Consider the following 15,920-nt stretch of genomic DNA (forward strand, 5'->3'; position numbering starts at 1 on the left):
ACTATTCGGAAATGATATTCAGGGCTATTCACCGTGTCTCTCTTCCACTTTGATCTTTTTAATCAAAGACAACACAAGGGGCTGCATGTCCTCTCATGTATTTTGTTCCATTTCTACACCCTTTGAGGGAAATGAACACTATCCTCACTCAGGATACACAGTATATAGTGTGTTACCACAGTGGTGTGGTTCTCAACTAGCTGTGCTTTTAGGGCAGAGAGGGTCTTCAGCGTCTTTCAGGCAAAGGACCCCTATAGCTAGTGACAAAGCAGGGACCCCTATATTGTAAACAAATGTGTTGCATTAACCTTTTTCATAGATTTCATATATGGCTTCATAGACTTGTTTGACAGCTCTATCATCTTCTCTCATCTTTCTTTCTTTACAAAATTATCTTTTCTAGTTAACTCAGTTTTGAACTTGATTTTTGTCTCTGTACAATGTGTCACAGAATAGGGATGCTAGGGTTCAATTGGTTAGAGGTCCCGGCCCGGACCCACCTGTTAATAATGGGCATAACCACACTAATAAACTACAGCAGTACCATTACTGTTTTTTCCCACCACCACTTCTGTTTTTTGCCCTCACAGTTCACATCATCATTTCTGAATTATGAAGCTTGCTGGTGTCACTCGAACCCCACGCCTCATATCTTATATCTTTCCATGTGTCATGTTCCCACTCTAGTGCCCCCTGGCAGCTGCCACTTTCTCTAATAGGCTGGCGTAGGTGCTGAGGACGGGTGACAGAGAGGAAGGTGATAGAGGCACCAGTGTCTCTGATCACCAGCTTTCAACAGTCGATGGCTGAACCACTAAATGTAAGAAGACACATGCACTGGCATCAACTGGTATTCAAATGTATTTATTTCAGTTATCCCCCATACCTTAAACGCTTTTTAGTTCCCGTTCCTTCAATACCACGTACCAGACATTCTACTCAGGTTTACTTTACTGTTGATTTGGTTAGTAATGAAATTGGTACACATGCCTTTTCTTTCAAAGCTCCCTCAGATTGGAATAATTTACCGGTTAACATTAGATCTATTTCAACATTAGCAGTTTTTAAACGTGCAATGTCTTCTTACTTGGAGGTTGTGTGTTCCTGTTATCTGAACCTGCCATCATACTGTACATGCCATAACTCCATACTACCAGTAAGACTCCCTAATCGGGAGATAAGCGACCGTAGGTCACATGTACACACAAAGAGGGCTGTAACTGCCATTGGTTCCTAGTTGTGTGGGCAATGTGTAGACATACTGTGTACCGATGTGCGTGATTTTAGGGCAAAATCTGTAGGAGCAGTGTCCAAAAATGTGTTTTGCAAGAATCGGCCTCATGGTGGCGCTAGAAGAGGGCCATGTGAGAAATGAGGGGTGGGGTCTCCGCGTTGCCTTGGCGGACGAATAGGTACCGGCCCCGGCTCTCCCGGACGCTCCTAGCCCGAGTTACGGCATTTTATGTGAGCTGCAGTGGAGGGGGTCCTCCACTGGGGGCACCACCACTTTGGCATCCGTTCTGGAGCACCAGGAGTCGGTGGTCCCCGGGAATTCCCCGTGAGCAGCCATGTTGGAGTGGTCATTTGGTCATTTTTGCACATTTGGTCTTTTTTTACATCTGGGGGTCCCCCAGGGACCTGGGGGTCCCTGGAGCTCCGGGTTGTAGTTTGGCAGCCAAGGAGCGTGTGTGCAAAATTTGGCATGGATCGGGGCAACGGTTGCGGAGATATGAGCAGGGCAATAGTGTGACGTGTGAGGTGTGACAGACAGACGGACAGACTGACTGACTGACTGACTGACTGACTGACTGACTGACTGACGGACTCACTCACAGTTTGTGCAGGTTTTGATAGTAAGTGCGACCTACGGTCGCAATTACTTATTTTTTCTACTTTTTTCTTCATTTTCTAATATTGTTTTGCTTTTGCGTTTTGAACATAACATTTTTCTCAATGTGTGATATGATATATTTTAGGATTTAATGCTGATTTAATGCTGTGATGTTTGTCAGGTTTCATAATGTTATTGTATGTGTGTTGTTTTTGTTCTGTCCATGTATTTTGTCTTGTCTACTCTGTATACATGTAACAATTGTAACATGTATTTATGTTGGTACCCCCCCTGTAAAACGAGTTGGCACATCTCAAGGGGTTTAGCCTAATAAAGAAACTTGAATCAGATCAGATGGGATGGGAACAGAATTAGTTCAAAACTATGGCACCACCTCTTTAAAATAAAAATGCTCTGAGACAGAATCAACTTGTTGCGGCAGCGTAGTACGGCTGCAAATGCGTTCAAGATTTACCTGTGGGCCCTGATCCAGAACAAGAAGCGCCGCTTCCCTCTGCATCTAAAGCTGTGGAGATGGAAGCCTTGTTTACGGCTTTCTCTCTGTCCACTATTCTTCTCACTCTTCTGTTATGCTTGGGCGGTAGTTGGGCTGTGTTTGGACTTTGAATGCTGCTCTCCTGGAGCAACTTGGTGATGGTGCCAACAGCTTTTGTACGACCTTCCCTGAACACCAGCCTTTTGTCACAGTGAAGGTACTCTGGGTTCTTGATAAAGCGGAAATGGACGGTGGCCTTGTCTCCTGTCCGTAGACAGTCTTTGCTCATTGACAGGATTTTTGCCGTCTGCCTGATGCTGCCGCAGTGGACCATAGCCTCGTATCTTGGACGTATTGTGGTGGGGTGGTGAAGGATGAGGATCTCAGCCTCAAACTCCCAAGTGGCCTGTGGCGTTAGCTTGGGGGAGATCATAACCATGCCTTTCCTTATGGATGAACGTTTGATCTTTCTGAGAAGGAAGCTGGCCGTTTGACCTGCACGGACCTCTGTAACAGGCATCCTCTTGCGGTGGATGGATTTCACAACAATGGGTTTGAAGCCCGGGTCTGGGCCTAACATCAGTGTATCATTGAGCCGAATCAGCCCACACAAGACAGTTCCTGAAACTGTTGTGCCCACACCTGAAACCGAGTATGTGTCGTCAATCTGGAACTCGGCAGGTTCTTCATCGCTACAGGAGATCCTGGGGGAGAGTAGATTGAGGAACATCTTCAACAGGTCCAGGTTCTCCCCCGTAACATTGGAGATCTGGAAGATTGGACACATCCTCTCAGAGCTGAAGTTGGAGGCTGTGAGGATGACGTCATCCTTGTTCTGGACGAGCACAGGGATTTTTCTGCAGCCTGGCGACTTTAATAACCTCTGTAATAACTTCAGTGTATCTTGTAGGATGTTGGCTGGACACATGTCTATCTTAGTGACCACTACAAACACAGGCAGGTTGAGGGCAAGAGCCAGGCCTAGGTGCTCTTTGGTCATGCCAACGATGCCGGCATTACTGCCAACCACAAGCATACAGAAGTCAGGCATGTGCCCCGTCATGCCAAATATGGTGGTCTTGAGGTACTTGTTGTGGCCAGCAAGGTCGATGAAGATGATTACCTTAGATGACTTCTCGCAGATCTTTGTCCAGTCCGAGTTGCCCCCATGGCTGTCCATCTTTTTCACCACCTGTCCCTCTTGGTCAAAGCCTAGGATGTCCATGCCCACACTGCTGGTCCTGCCACTCTCCATTTCATGTTTGTGACTGAAGAGCTTCTGGCGGGCTAAGCCCCTGCTATTGTCCGGCTCGCCATGAGTCAACACCCCCAGAAGCGTGCTCTTACCGGCATCCACATTCCCCACCGCCGCTACCCTGACTTCCAGGAAGTCCTGTTTACCCACTCGCCGACGGATCAGGTAGTCTCGTACCCATCCCCCACTGTCTTTCCGTTCCCTCAGGAGGGTCAGGTCGGCCTCGATCTGCTCACAGAGCGAGCGCACTGTGGCCACCGAAGCCTCCATGTTCTTATTGTCAAGACCGTCGTCACCACCATCTGAGCCCACTCCCACTACGTAGATTGTCTCCCCGCATCCTTCATCCATCCGCTCCTTCAGTTGCCGTAACAGCGAGTCATACTGTTTCTCTGTTGGGCTGACCAGAACCAGCTTACTACTGTAGTCTAAATGATCAGTAGTGCATTCGGCTTTGGTACGCTCATCATCCTCAAAGCCTTCTCCAATGACTGTGTCATTCTCATGGTCTGGATCAAACATGGAAGATGGCACTATGGACTCAGCTGCATCAGGACCTAAACCTAGGTCTGTCGATGTTGACACCATTGTAGTGTTGCCAACTAATTCCCAGGAGAAGTTGATAAAGTTTACATTTATATTGTATTATTATATTTTATGACTTGCACCAGCAGAGTGTGTTTACGTCATCCAATGGGAAAACCCTTGTTGTTTAGTAGTTGGCACCTTGACAGAGTGCAGTCTAGTTATATTTGTTGTTAACAGTTTCAAAATGAAGTTTCATCCGCCAAGAATCTCTTTGCAATGTCCTTCTGAAGTCAATGGTATTGACGATACATTTTATAGATGCTTGTAATGACGACGTTGTGATGACATTTGAGGATGTCATCTACCGGTATCTACTGTATAAATCCAGGAATCTCTGCATGTGTGTGTCTGTCCCCTTTATGCCCATAAATGGAGATCCCCAAACTCTCCCAAGCTGATTGGTTGGAACTACAAATATTAGAAATATAAAGGAACACAATGGGGATAAGCTCTCAATGCCTTTGTTTTTGTGATTCATCCCTTTGTGATTCATCCCCCACATCAACTTGAGGTTTGCACCGTCCATTTTATAGTAAGATTATGATGACACGTGAAACTTGACCAATCATTGATTTATAGTCTGGTTGGCTGAAATATCACGTGAAGCTCACCAATCCACCAACCCTCAAGATTTTTGAAGCGGTGAAAACCGCTTCCTATGAGTGGCTTTGTGTGTCCCACGCCCATATATGGTGATCTCAGTCCAGAATGAACAGGGTTTTTCAAAAACACAATGTATGTCACCTCATGTCCATATATGGTCACTCCAGGCCAGAATGAACAGGTTTTTTCTGTCCCGTACGTCCAGAATATCAGTCCAGAATGAATAGGCTTTTTCAAAAAGCAAAATGTGTGTCCCATGTCCATATATGGCCATTTCAGTTTAGAATGAATAGGCCTTATCTGTCCTGTACGTCCAGAATATGTGTGTAGTGTCCCTCCCGGTCAGATGAATGGATACTTTGAGGATTGGTCAAGCTTCACATGATAATTCAGCCCTCCATTCTTTATATATTCATTCAGAATATATAAAGAATGTAGAATTCAGAATATATAAAGAATGAATAGATCACAGAGTCCATAACTGTATAGATGTATAGATCACAGAGTTCATATCTCTAGAACACATAGAATAAAAGTTCACCGCTTCACTTCGAACCGAGGTTTGATTTTTGAACATATGCCCGCTTAAACCCATCTGATGATGAACGGCTCCTCTCATTGCCCTTTCTGTATATTTACCTCAATATTATGACATCACCCTTTTCCCTCTTTGATTGGTTAATGGCTACGGGCTCATGGTCCCTAGCCCATGATTGGCTTTGGTCGCAAACACACAGACATACAAAGATTTGTCAAATTTATGGCAAGTATGGCCGACTTACTTGTGCGCCAGCAGAGCTCACCTTGTAATTTAAATCAGGCTGCACTTGTTGATGGTGACGTCACCTTGAATGCGGGCCCCTGGTCCCTCTTTGGCTGTTGATGGTGATGATTGTGACGTCAAGAGTTTTCACCCTGTGTTTTTTCAAGGGTTTCCCATTGGATGACGTAAACACAGTCAGACAGAAAGACAAACGTACAGATGTGCCATTTCAAAACATCACACGTCCTGCCATTGGCAAGACAGTAGAATTTCAGGGGATTTGCAGAACATTGAGGCCCTCACCCCTTGTGCTGTGCCGTGGGTCATGTTTTAGTGTTGTGTTTTGTAATGTTTGTGGGTTTTGTTTTTACAAATCAATAAAAACAATAAGATAGATTATTTTCAGATGATCAAAACTCTGTTTGAAATATGTTTTTTTTTTAAATCAGTGCATTTGAGGAAACATTAGTCAAAAATAGCAGATCTACAACCTCACAACACATTGGTGTGGCATAAGATAATTCTGGAGTTTATAAACCAAAGGTTAAGGATTTAATAATCACAAAGAACGTTTTCACCAACATTCTAAAAGCTGGGTTAAGTATGCCGGTTTGGCTTGAAAGATAAATATGTGATTTGTACACCGAAGGTTTGGGGTTCATAGCTCCTAAAGGAGTATTTTCACTAGTATGGGTTCCACTTCCAGCTCAACTGAACTCTAGCCCACAACGAAGTGTTTGAAAGAGGCAACGCCAGGCTACATTTTCACTGTCCATCCAAATTTTAAAAGGTAGATTAAGTATTACATTTCACATGTTTCTTACAAGTTGTTGTGGCTCAAGAGATAAGTCTAGGGTTCATATATGAAAAGTCTGGTTCACTATCCATTTGAATTCTAAAAGGTGGGTTAAATATTATATTCCCGAGTTTCTCTCCATGCCAGTGTGGCTCAACAGATAAATTAAAGGTTCATGAATCAAAGGTTGTAAACAAAATTAAAGATCATCTCAAAATAAAACAATTCTATCAACAACAGAAATCTCAAAAGCCTCAATAAAATAACCTGGATGAAGTCAAACTTGCAATGTGGTTAAAAACTCAATTAAACGGCAACAAATGATTCAAATATGTGAAGAATAATTCAATCTATAATTAACATGTACATTTCTTAAACTCCGCCCCCCTGAAGGCGGGCTTCATCTATGCTCCACCTACCAGAGCTAAAAGACGGTGTGAAAAAGAGGTTGGGTTGCCTCCAATGCTCCACCTTTTCCTACTAGAGCTAAAAGAGGGTTTGACGAGGGAGGGGGGCTGCTTCCATGCTCTTTCATGCTCTACCATGCTCTAAAGACTTTTCAGTGGTCAGATTCAAAAAGAGGGTTTAGGGAGGGGGGGCTGCTTCCATGTTCTTCCAAGACTTTTCAGTGGTCAAATTCAAACCCACCACCTTCAGTTTGTGAGTCTTCTGCATTACCACTGCACCACCAGGCTTTTCACACTGAATGTGCTATAGATACACCCTCGACTAGGGTTCAGGTCTCTAATTGCTATAGATCTAAAATGTTAACTCTGCATTAGCAATTCTGCTGTGGTGCAGAAGTTAAAATAGTGCCTTAAAATTAAAAGCGGTTCAATTAATAGAGGTTCAATTCTAAATTTTTGAACATTTTCACTCTACATGTAAATCCTATGAGGTTATTGTCACCATTGTCTTCCATGCCTTTGTGTTGCAAGCGATAAGATAGTGTCTTCTATACAGCAAGTTATGAGTACAAAACTGAAAATAAAACTTAAAAATACAGTGATGTAATGATCAAGATAATTAATTTCATACCTGGCTTGTGTACCCTTTTTCTTTTTACTTGAGTGTGTACATGAGAAAGATTCATGGCGGTGTAGTGGTTAAGACAAATGGAATGAATACCTGACACTGTATGTTCGAAAATATGAAGGAACATTTTCCATGTCTATAGGCTCTTCCTACCTTTACCTAATCTTTTAAGATTGCACACGAGAATGTGTTAAGTATAAACAGCTGTGGTTCAGTGGTTAATGTAGATACTTCAATAACTGACATTTATGGGTTCAAATCCAGCAAGGAACATTCTGTTATGTCAACCCTGGTGGTGCAATGGTTAAGATAGAAGTCTGGTAATAACAAAGTTATAGGATCAAATCCCTTAAGGAACATTTTCCAAATTGATACTTGGCTTTTATACATGTACCAAATAATTTACAGATGATTACCAAAAGAAAAGAGACCTATCTAATATATATATGGCTCACAGTGGTGTAGTGATTATAATAAATACCACTTATGCATAAGATCACAGGTTCAAATTCAGCTAATAATGTTTTCCAAGTTTGTTCCTACATGGCTCTTCAACCTGGCTCTAAACTTTCAATGAATAACGCCAATGGAGCAAGTTTGTACTTTTGCTCATGTAGGCTACCATGTATATTTCACTGGTGAGTGCATGCAGACAAGATAAATACCTTATAAACAAAAGGTTACGTGTTTAAATCCAGTTAGGAATGCTTTCGGCACCATCTCTGGAGTCGAAATTAGTTATTCTTATTATTAGTTATTTTTGTGCAAAGACCGAGGCGACTGTTCGTGTTGCCCTATTCGCGCCGCACCCGGACGCGCGTCAGGTTTGAACGCAGCATCCTCGTTCAAACCTGGCCAAGTTGAAAAAATCCACCAGTTTTGCCTCCTCGGAGGAAATGGCACAGGCTTTCCACCGAGGAGGAATAGAGGAATCGAGGAAAGAATCGAGTGTCGATGTTGTCCACAGGCACGGAGATGTTTTGGGTATTTGATTTTGGGACGCACTTCTTTCCAGGTTTCGCCTTGATTCTGACCGACGCATCTTTTTGATCGGTGCATGCATTGCTCCAAGTAGTGTGATAGGGTGAAAGAGGGTATTATTATTTTTCCATTTTTATTTCTACTTTCTTAAATACATTTTGTTGTATTTTATTATTTCTGTCGGTTTTGAATACACATTGTATTTTCGTTGCTTGTATTGTGTTAATATTCCTCTTTCCCCTAACCATGTTGTATTTAAGTGAATGAGGACATGAGGACACGTGATGGGATAAATGGTGGGAATGGCTCAGCAAATGCAGCGAGGGCTGACATCACCGCTGGCCAACCGAGAAGTGGCTGGGCGGAGCCACTGGGTATATGAATGAACAGCGGGCTCAGTTGCCAGAGAGACACCGGGCAGAGAAGACGTGTGGGAAGCGAGCAGCCGCCGCCGCGGTTGGGGACCCAGTAAACGAGCCTTAAGTGTATAACGAACTGTGAGCGATCTGTTATTAGTGTTAAGAGAACCAGCAACGGAGAGACGGGCCTTCACCTGCCAAGTACAGCATCCTGGGGAGACGAGTGCCTGGACCGGAGGGGTCGAGCCTGGCCGGGCTGTGTGGAGAGGCGATCTCAGTGTGATGTGCCTTATCAACGCCGGGGCAAGCATCCCGCTTGCCTTTGTGTATTCACTGAAGTAGACGTGAGAGAAGTGACTGTGCACTGCTGTCCATGTTCGTTTCACTGAAGACATTGGGTCCCCTGGTCGCCCTGTTGAGCTGCTGCTAAAGTTACTGAGTACAAAGTGTGGGAGTAATTGAGTATTGCACTGTAGTGCCGTGCGCTTCATAGGTTCCCTATGTTGCCGAATAACTGAGTATAATGCATTGAAGTAATTGAGTAATCGCACTGGAGGCACTGTGGGCTTTATAGGACTTCCCATTTGCTAAGTATTAGAGTAACTGCACTGTAGTGCGCAACCAACTTGGTTTTACTGTTGTCTTTTGCCTGGTTGAATAATTATTTTTAACGTTTCTATTTTATTAGTGAACAAAATAAAGTTGTTATTCTTAATTATAATATCCTTTTAGCTTAGTTTAGCGGCGCCATAGGAGTGTTAGGGTTTGTTCCTTTTTCTTTTATTTTTGATTGAGTGTTGGCGAAGATGCCTTGTAAAGGGACTTATTAAATTAAATGTACCTTTGTAACCCCCTTAATACCTGTGTGGTCTCGGTCTCTCTCAGGGGTTTACATTCCCCAAAGGTTGCTCTCTCTGGTAAAAACGAACCTGTGTTATTGTGTAAAGAAACCTTTTATGGTTTCGTTGGTTTAAACCAACTGGCGTTGTCCGGCAACATCCTTTGAACACTATTACCAATTACCACAGTCCATACACAAAGCTGCTAGGAGCTTCAAAACCATGAGCCAGTAGGCTACATCTTTCAACATGTATCTGTCCCGGACATCAGTATAAGCTGTAAACCCCATTAGTTAACTCCAAGCCTTTCATTTCAGTGGTTTTCTAAATGGGCTTGTCTGAATGGTACTCTTTTGAGAATGGGCCCTTGTAAATGTTACAAGGGGGTGTTTCCTTTTGGCCCCCCTTGAGAAGAGGGCGGTACTTTTTGGGAGGCTGTATTCTATTGAGACTAATATATGAGGTGGAACCATGAGCTAAAGTGGTACTAAAATTGTCATGAATTGGATTGACTACCCATGGTTTGCATTGAGATACCACATCAATAATCTATCTGTTGTCCTAATTTTAGCCCCAAGATGGTGCCCTGTTGCTAACAAAGTGCATTTTGGTATAGCATCTGAAATTGTTTGGATTTAGAGGCAGAGAGAACATGAAATGTAATGTCTTTCCAGGCCAGCTGACTTAAATGATTTGATTGATCTGTCGGACAGGCCAAGTGACAATATGTTGTATCAAACACAGTGGTGAAGTGTTTGAACTAGATTCTTTATTTACAGATGGTCATAGTTTCAAAACCAACAATTAGAACTCCAATTTTTTTTCCTGTCTCTGCCTGTACCTGCTCTTTCTTCTTGTACCTTGTATCTTTCACTGTAGAATGCAGAAGAGTATAAGACTTAAAATACAGTGATGTAATGGTTAAGATAAACATCTTACAAACAAAAGGTTACATGTTTAAATCCAGTTAGGAATGCTTTCCACGCATATACTGCTCTTGAACCTAATTATTTTACTTAAAACTACACAAGAGAATATATATGAATCAATCATGGTGGTTAAGCGGCTAAGTAGAATGTCTCATATAGATGAAGCTATGGGTTCAAATCCAGGGAGAAACATTTTCCAAACATGTGCTATACCTGTACTTAATCTTATAATGAAAACCACAGAGGAGAAGCATTGTTGTATGAGTTGTGGTGGTGCAGTGGTTAAGTTAAGTGCCTATTAATCAAGAGGTCATAGGATCAACTCCAGTAAGGAATGTTTTCAAAATTGGTACTTGGTTCTAATACACATACCAAATAATTTAATGAAAATTGCCAAAAAATAACATGACTTGTAAATCACAATGGTGTAGTAGTTAAATTATAGCTCTTGACTGTAGAAGGTCACTGGTTAAAATCCAGCAAATAACATTTTCCAAGTTTGTTCCTGTCTCTTCTACCTATACCTAGACTTTCAATGACTAAATAGCACAGAGGAACTGAGAACTCTTTGAGTATTGGTGGTGCAGTGGTTAAAATCTATGCCCAATGGTCATGAGGTCATAGGTTCAGATCCAGTAAGGAATGTTTTCAAAATTGGTACTTGGTTCTAATACACGCACCAAATCATTTAGTGAAAATTGCCAAGAAATAACATTACTTGCAAATCACTTGCAAATCACTTGCAAATCACATCACAATGGTGTAGGAGTTAAAATATACCCCTTGACTGTAGAAGGTCACTGGTTCGAATCCAGCAAATAACAAGTTTGTTCTGGTCTCTTCTACCTACCCATGATAAACATTTTCACTGTCCATTTGAATTCTAAAAGGTGGGTTAAATATAACATTCCTGGATATTCTTTCATGCCAGCATGGCTCAAGACATAAGTCTAGGGTTTGTGTATGAGAGGTCTGAGGTTCAAAACCCATGATAAACATTTTCACTGTCCATTTGAATTCTAAAAGGTGGGTTAAATATAACATTCCTGGATATTCTTTCATGCCAGCATGGCTCAAGACATAAGTCTAGGGTTTGTGTATGAGCGGTCTGAGGTTCAAAACCCATGATAAACATTTTCACTGTCCATTTGAATTCTAAAAGGTGGGTTAAATATAACATTCCTGGATATTCTTTCATGCCAGCATGGCTCAAGACATAAGTCTAGGGTTTGTGTATGAGAGGTCTGAGGTTCAAAACCCATGATAAACATTTTCACTGTCCATTTGAATTCTAAAAGGTGGGTTAAATATAACATTCCTGGATATTCTTACATGCCAGCATGGCTCAAGACATAAGTCTAGGGTTTGAGTATGAGAGGTCTGAGGTTCAAAACCCATGATAAACATTTTCACTGTCCATTTGAATTCTAAAAGGTGGGTTAAATATAACATTCCCGATTGTCTCTCTGTGCCAGCGTGGCTCAAAAGATAAACCAAGGTTTCATATACAAAAGGTTGTAGGTTCAAAGCTCAAACAAACCAAAAACAAACTCAAATAAAACAACAATCAAAACTAAAAGTCAATCTCAAAAAGCAGCAAAAGACTCAATAAAATAATAAGTATAATAAAAGTTAAACTAAAAACTTACCATGGGGTACAAACATAAACAATAACAAATGCACAAAAAATTCATACAACAAAAAAAAAAAAAAAAAAAAAGATTATATAATAAAAAATATATATATATATGGGTAATAAAAAATTATATAATTAATATGTACATTTCCTGAACTCCTCCCCCTAGAGGTGGGCTTTATCTATGCTCCACCCTCTCCTACCGGAGTTAAAAGAGGGCGTGAAGAAACGGTTGGGCTCCTCCCTCTCCTACCAGAACCAAAAGAGGGGGTGACGAGGGAGGTGGGCCGATTCCATGCGCTTCGCCTTAAAAAGACCAAATTTGAAGACTTTCCAGTAGTGAGATTCAAACCCACAACCTTCAGGTTGTGAGTCCTCTGCTTTACCTCTGCACCACCAGGTTTTTCACACTAATGACAGGTCGGAGGTTATATTTAAAGTTAAAAGGATAGCCGACAGGTCAATAGATGAAAATCCATAGCAAACACCTCTACCCCTGACAGAGTGACTGAATCTACTAGATACACCCTCTTATGACCAGGGTTCATTATGACAACTGCACAATTTCTTATTTTCAGATGATCAAGAAAGACTATAGCAGTTTCAACCAAGTTATTTTTTTTTAATGTTTTTTTTTAAAATTAAATTAAGTGCATTTGCGGTTTTCACTTTTGACGGTTGAATAACAAAAATATTACTATGTTTGCAACTAGTTTCTCATTGTGGTATTATAACCTGTGTCACTGATTAGCTAAATTAAGTTTATTTGAGAAAACCTCTGAACTGCATTGCTTTGAGCTGTTCTAATAAATAACATAAATTGAAAACTACCACTTCCATTTTATGTATTTATTGCAAAAACACCAATTATTTAAACAAACAACTGATAGCTGTACTGCAAACAATTTAGCCTCACAAGAAAGTACAACATTATTTTTTCGTTAAGTTAAGTTAAGTGACATTTTTCATAGATTATTCCCATAAAACATACTAAACCCCTTTTAGTCAGGGTGTGATTCAAGTGTTAGTCAAGAGGTAGAGCAGGTCTAATAGACAATGTTTTTTTTCTACCAAATACAGGATCACAAGAATTAATGTAGGCATATATTGAGACCACTAAATCGTAGCTACTGCTACTAAAAACTGTGAAAGCAATTAACTACTGGCAGAGAACTCAAGAAACTGAGGGTTTAAATACTCACAGGGTTAACCAGACACAGGTGAACACAACTGACAATCAACACAGGGATTGGCTAAGAGACTAACAGGACACAGGTGGAGAAAACTGGCAAGCACAGGGATGTGAGATAAGACAGGTAACAGTAACAGGGTAGACCGGGAAAAATAGGAACAATAATGCCTACAGAATAAAAGGAACACAAGAACAAAGTAAAACCTAAGAAACAACAGGACACACTGAAATAAAGCTACCAACTAAACACAAGGATTTTAACAACATTAGCCAAATGTTATATTTCTTTGATAGACTATTTCCAATCTTTATGTAATACAGTACCCATATCCATAGTAATGTGATCAAGACCTATTAGTGTGATCTTTCATGGAACTGACTAACTATGATGGTGATGAATAATTACAAAGCTTTTCCATGCTTCTGTGGCACCAGACCTATGTCAGTGGTTTGAAAGCTCACGGTTTGCGGTTCTAGACCACATTTGTCTTTGATACCATGGCGCCATGCTAATCTTTTCTGTATCGTTCCAATTTTAGTACCACTTTACCTCATGGTTCCACCTCATATATAAATAGTGTCAATAAAATATAGCCTCCCAAAAAGTACCGCCCCCTTCTCGAGGGGGTCCAATAGGAAATGGGCCCTGGTGTGACATCACACCAGTCCCCTTTTCAGGAGAGAACTGTTCGGACACACTCACTCAGAAAATCACAGAAATGAAAACCAAGGCTTAAAGTTAATGAATTGTAATTTTTGGGGTGGAAAAATACACTGGGTATAATAAAAATAAGAAATCTTTGGGCATAAAACGACAAGGGCGGAATTCAAGTGTGACTCGCATCACGGCAACCACACTTCTTCTTTCTAGTCTATTCATGAAATGACTGAGAAGAATATCAGAGCCTTACCGTCCAGAACATGATGAAGTACTGTAGGTCTGTAGCGGTGATGAACAGGCAGTAGACCAGTGAGTAGGCCAGGAACAGCATAAAGATCTTATAGTTAGGCCCCATTTACACAGGCAGCCAAATCCAGCCTGAATCAGATCTGTGCCACATCCAGATTGGAATCTGATTGGTTAAAATGGTCACATGGTCACATGGAACAAATCAGATTCCAATCTGAATGTGACACAGCTCTGATTCAGGCTGGATTTGGCTGCCAGTGTGTATGGGGCCTTTGAGAATCCTACGCAGTTGTTGACTAGGGGTGTGCCAAAAAATTGATTCACCAATTAATCGCGATGTTGATGCCACGATTCAATTAATCGAATCGAGAGGTAAGTGAATCGTGAATCGTTTTTTATTTTATTTGTATATATATTTTAGGAGAAATACAGCCGATGGAATACGGCTCTTAATTGACGCTTGTTAAGCTTCTATTGAACTTCTCTGAGGTCAATTGGTGACCTGACCTCTTGATACACGTTGCTCAGGAGTAGACACACACACACACACACACACACACACACACACACACACACACACACACACACACACACACACACACACACACACACACACACACACACACACACACACACACACACACACACACACACACAGGCCTGCACAAAAAGGGTTGTGTGAGAGAATAAAGTGCTGTGGTCCAACGTATGACCTCCACCTAAACATTTTAAATTCAAATTTTATAAAAAAGCAATGTAAATTGTGGGAAAGAATCGCAATAATCATGGTCCAGCCGCTCTCCGGCCGTCCATAGCTCCGCCCTCTGAAGGGTCAGTTGACCCTTGACCTCCTGCAGTCTCTCGTTCAGGTCCAGGTAGAGGCGGCTCTGCTGGTACCTGGACTCCACCTCAGTGTCTCCATACTGCCCCCTGGTGTCTGAAAACACACACATAAAACACAATTGGGCTCTATTATGATCCAGGTCTTATGCCTTATGCCTTAACTTCTTTGCCTTTTTTTTTACTATATAGACATATTGTTTTAAATATTTCAAATAGCTGATCTGCAAGCTCACAACGTGCAGATGTAGGTCAGCATTTGAAGTATTTTAAAATGTTTTTCTAAATAGTAAAACAAAGGCAAAGAAGTTAAGGCATAAGGCATAAGACCTGGATCATAATAGAGCCCAATGTTTTCAACCACTTCATCATCATCCATCGAGTGCCCTCAAGATCTGAGACACAAGCACTTGGTCATAACACCAGAGGGAGATCGTCTGACCTCGTCCCCCCACAAATCTGGCTCAAATGTGGGTCAAAATCATAGAGTATATATAATAGAGAGCGGACAGCCCCTCCCCAAGCCATTCACTTCAATGCAAGTGCTCAGTGGCGTTTTGAAGCATGCGGAAGTAGCTAATCCAGGTGCATTCTGGGGGAAATTGGCCTGCCAAAATATTTGACGTCGAGACGTAATGACGTCACGAACGACGTCGACGTCCATTGAACCCTATTGTAGACCCCAGCGGCGCGCGCTTATGTTCCATATAGTTTCATTGTTTGACAACATCATCAGTGTATTTTGGGTTCATGTCAATTTGTGTTATTTAACCACTTGAACCGTCAATTCTTAATAAACTTGACCTTGCACTCTGTACTTAGTCTGCTCTTTTTCCCCTCTACACCGAACCTCTTTGCCAAAAATGG

The 15,920-nt window shown here is 41.6% G+C and overlaps 1 protein-coding gene across 1 annotated transcript; it reads right to left on the reverse strand.

Annotated features, from left to right (window-relative positions):
- Positions 1–539: 539 nt before the first annotated feature.
- On the reverse strand, positions 540–6,889 carry LOC308303572 (GTP-binding protein 1-like). The gene has a single exon (XM_080747972.1). It carries the CDS (start codon positions 4,168–4,170, stop codon positions 2,296–2,298), a length of 1,875 nt encoding a protein of 624 aa, XP_080604098.1. The 5' UTR covers positions 4,171–6,889; the 3' UTR covers positions 540–2,295.
- Positions 6,890–15,920: the final 9,031 nt, after the last annotated feature.

Source organism: Nannobrachium achirus (assembly GCF_963921795.1).
Source record: "Nannobrachium achirus genome assembly, chromosome: 18".
Taxonomy (NCBI): domain Eukaryota; kingdom Metazoa; phylum Chordata; class Actinopteri; order Myctophiformes; family Myctophidae; genus Nannobrachium; species Nannobrachium achirus.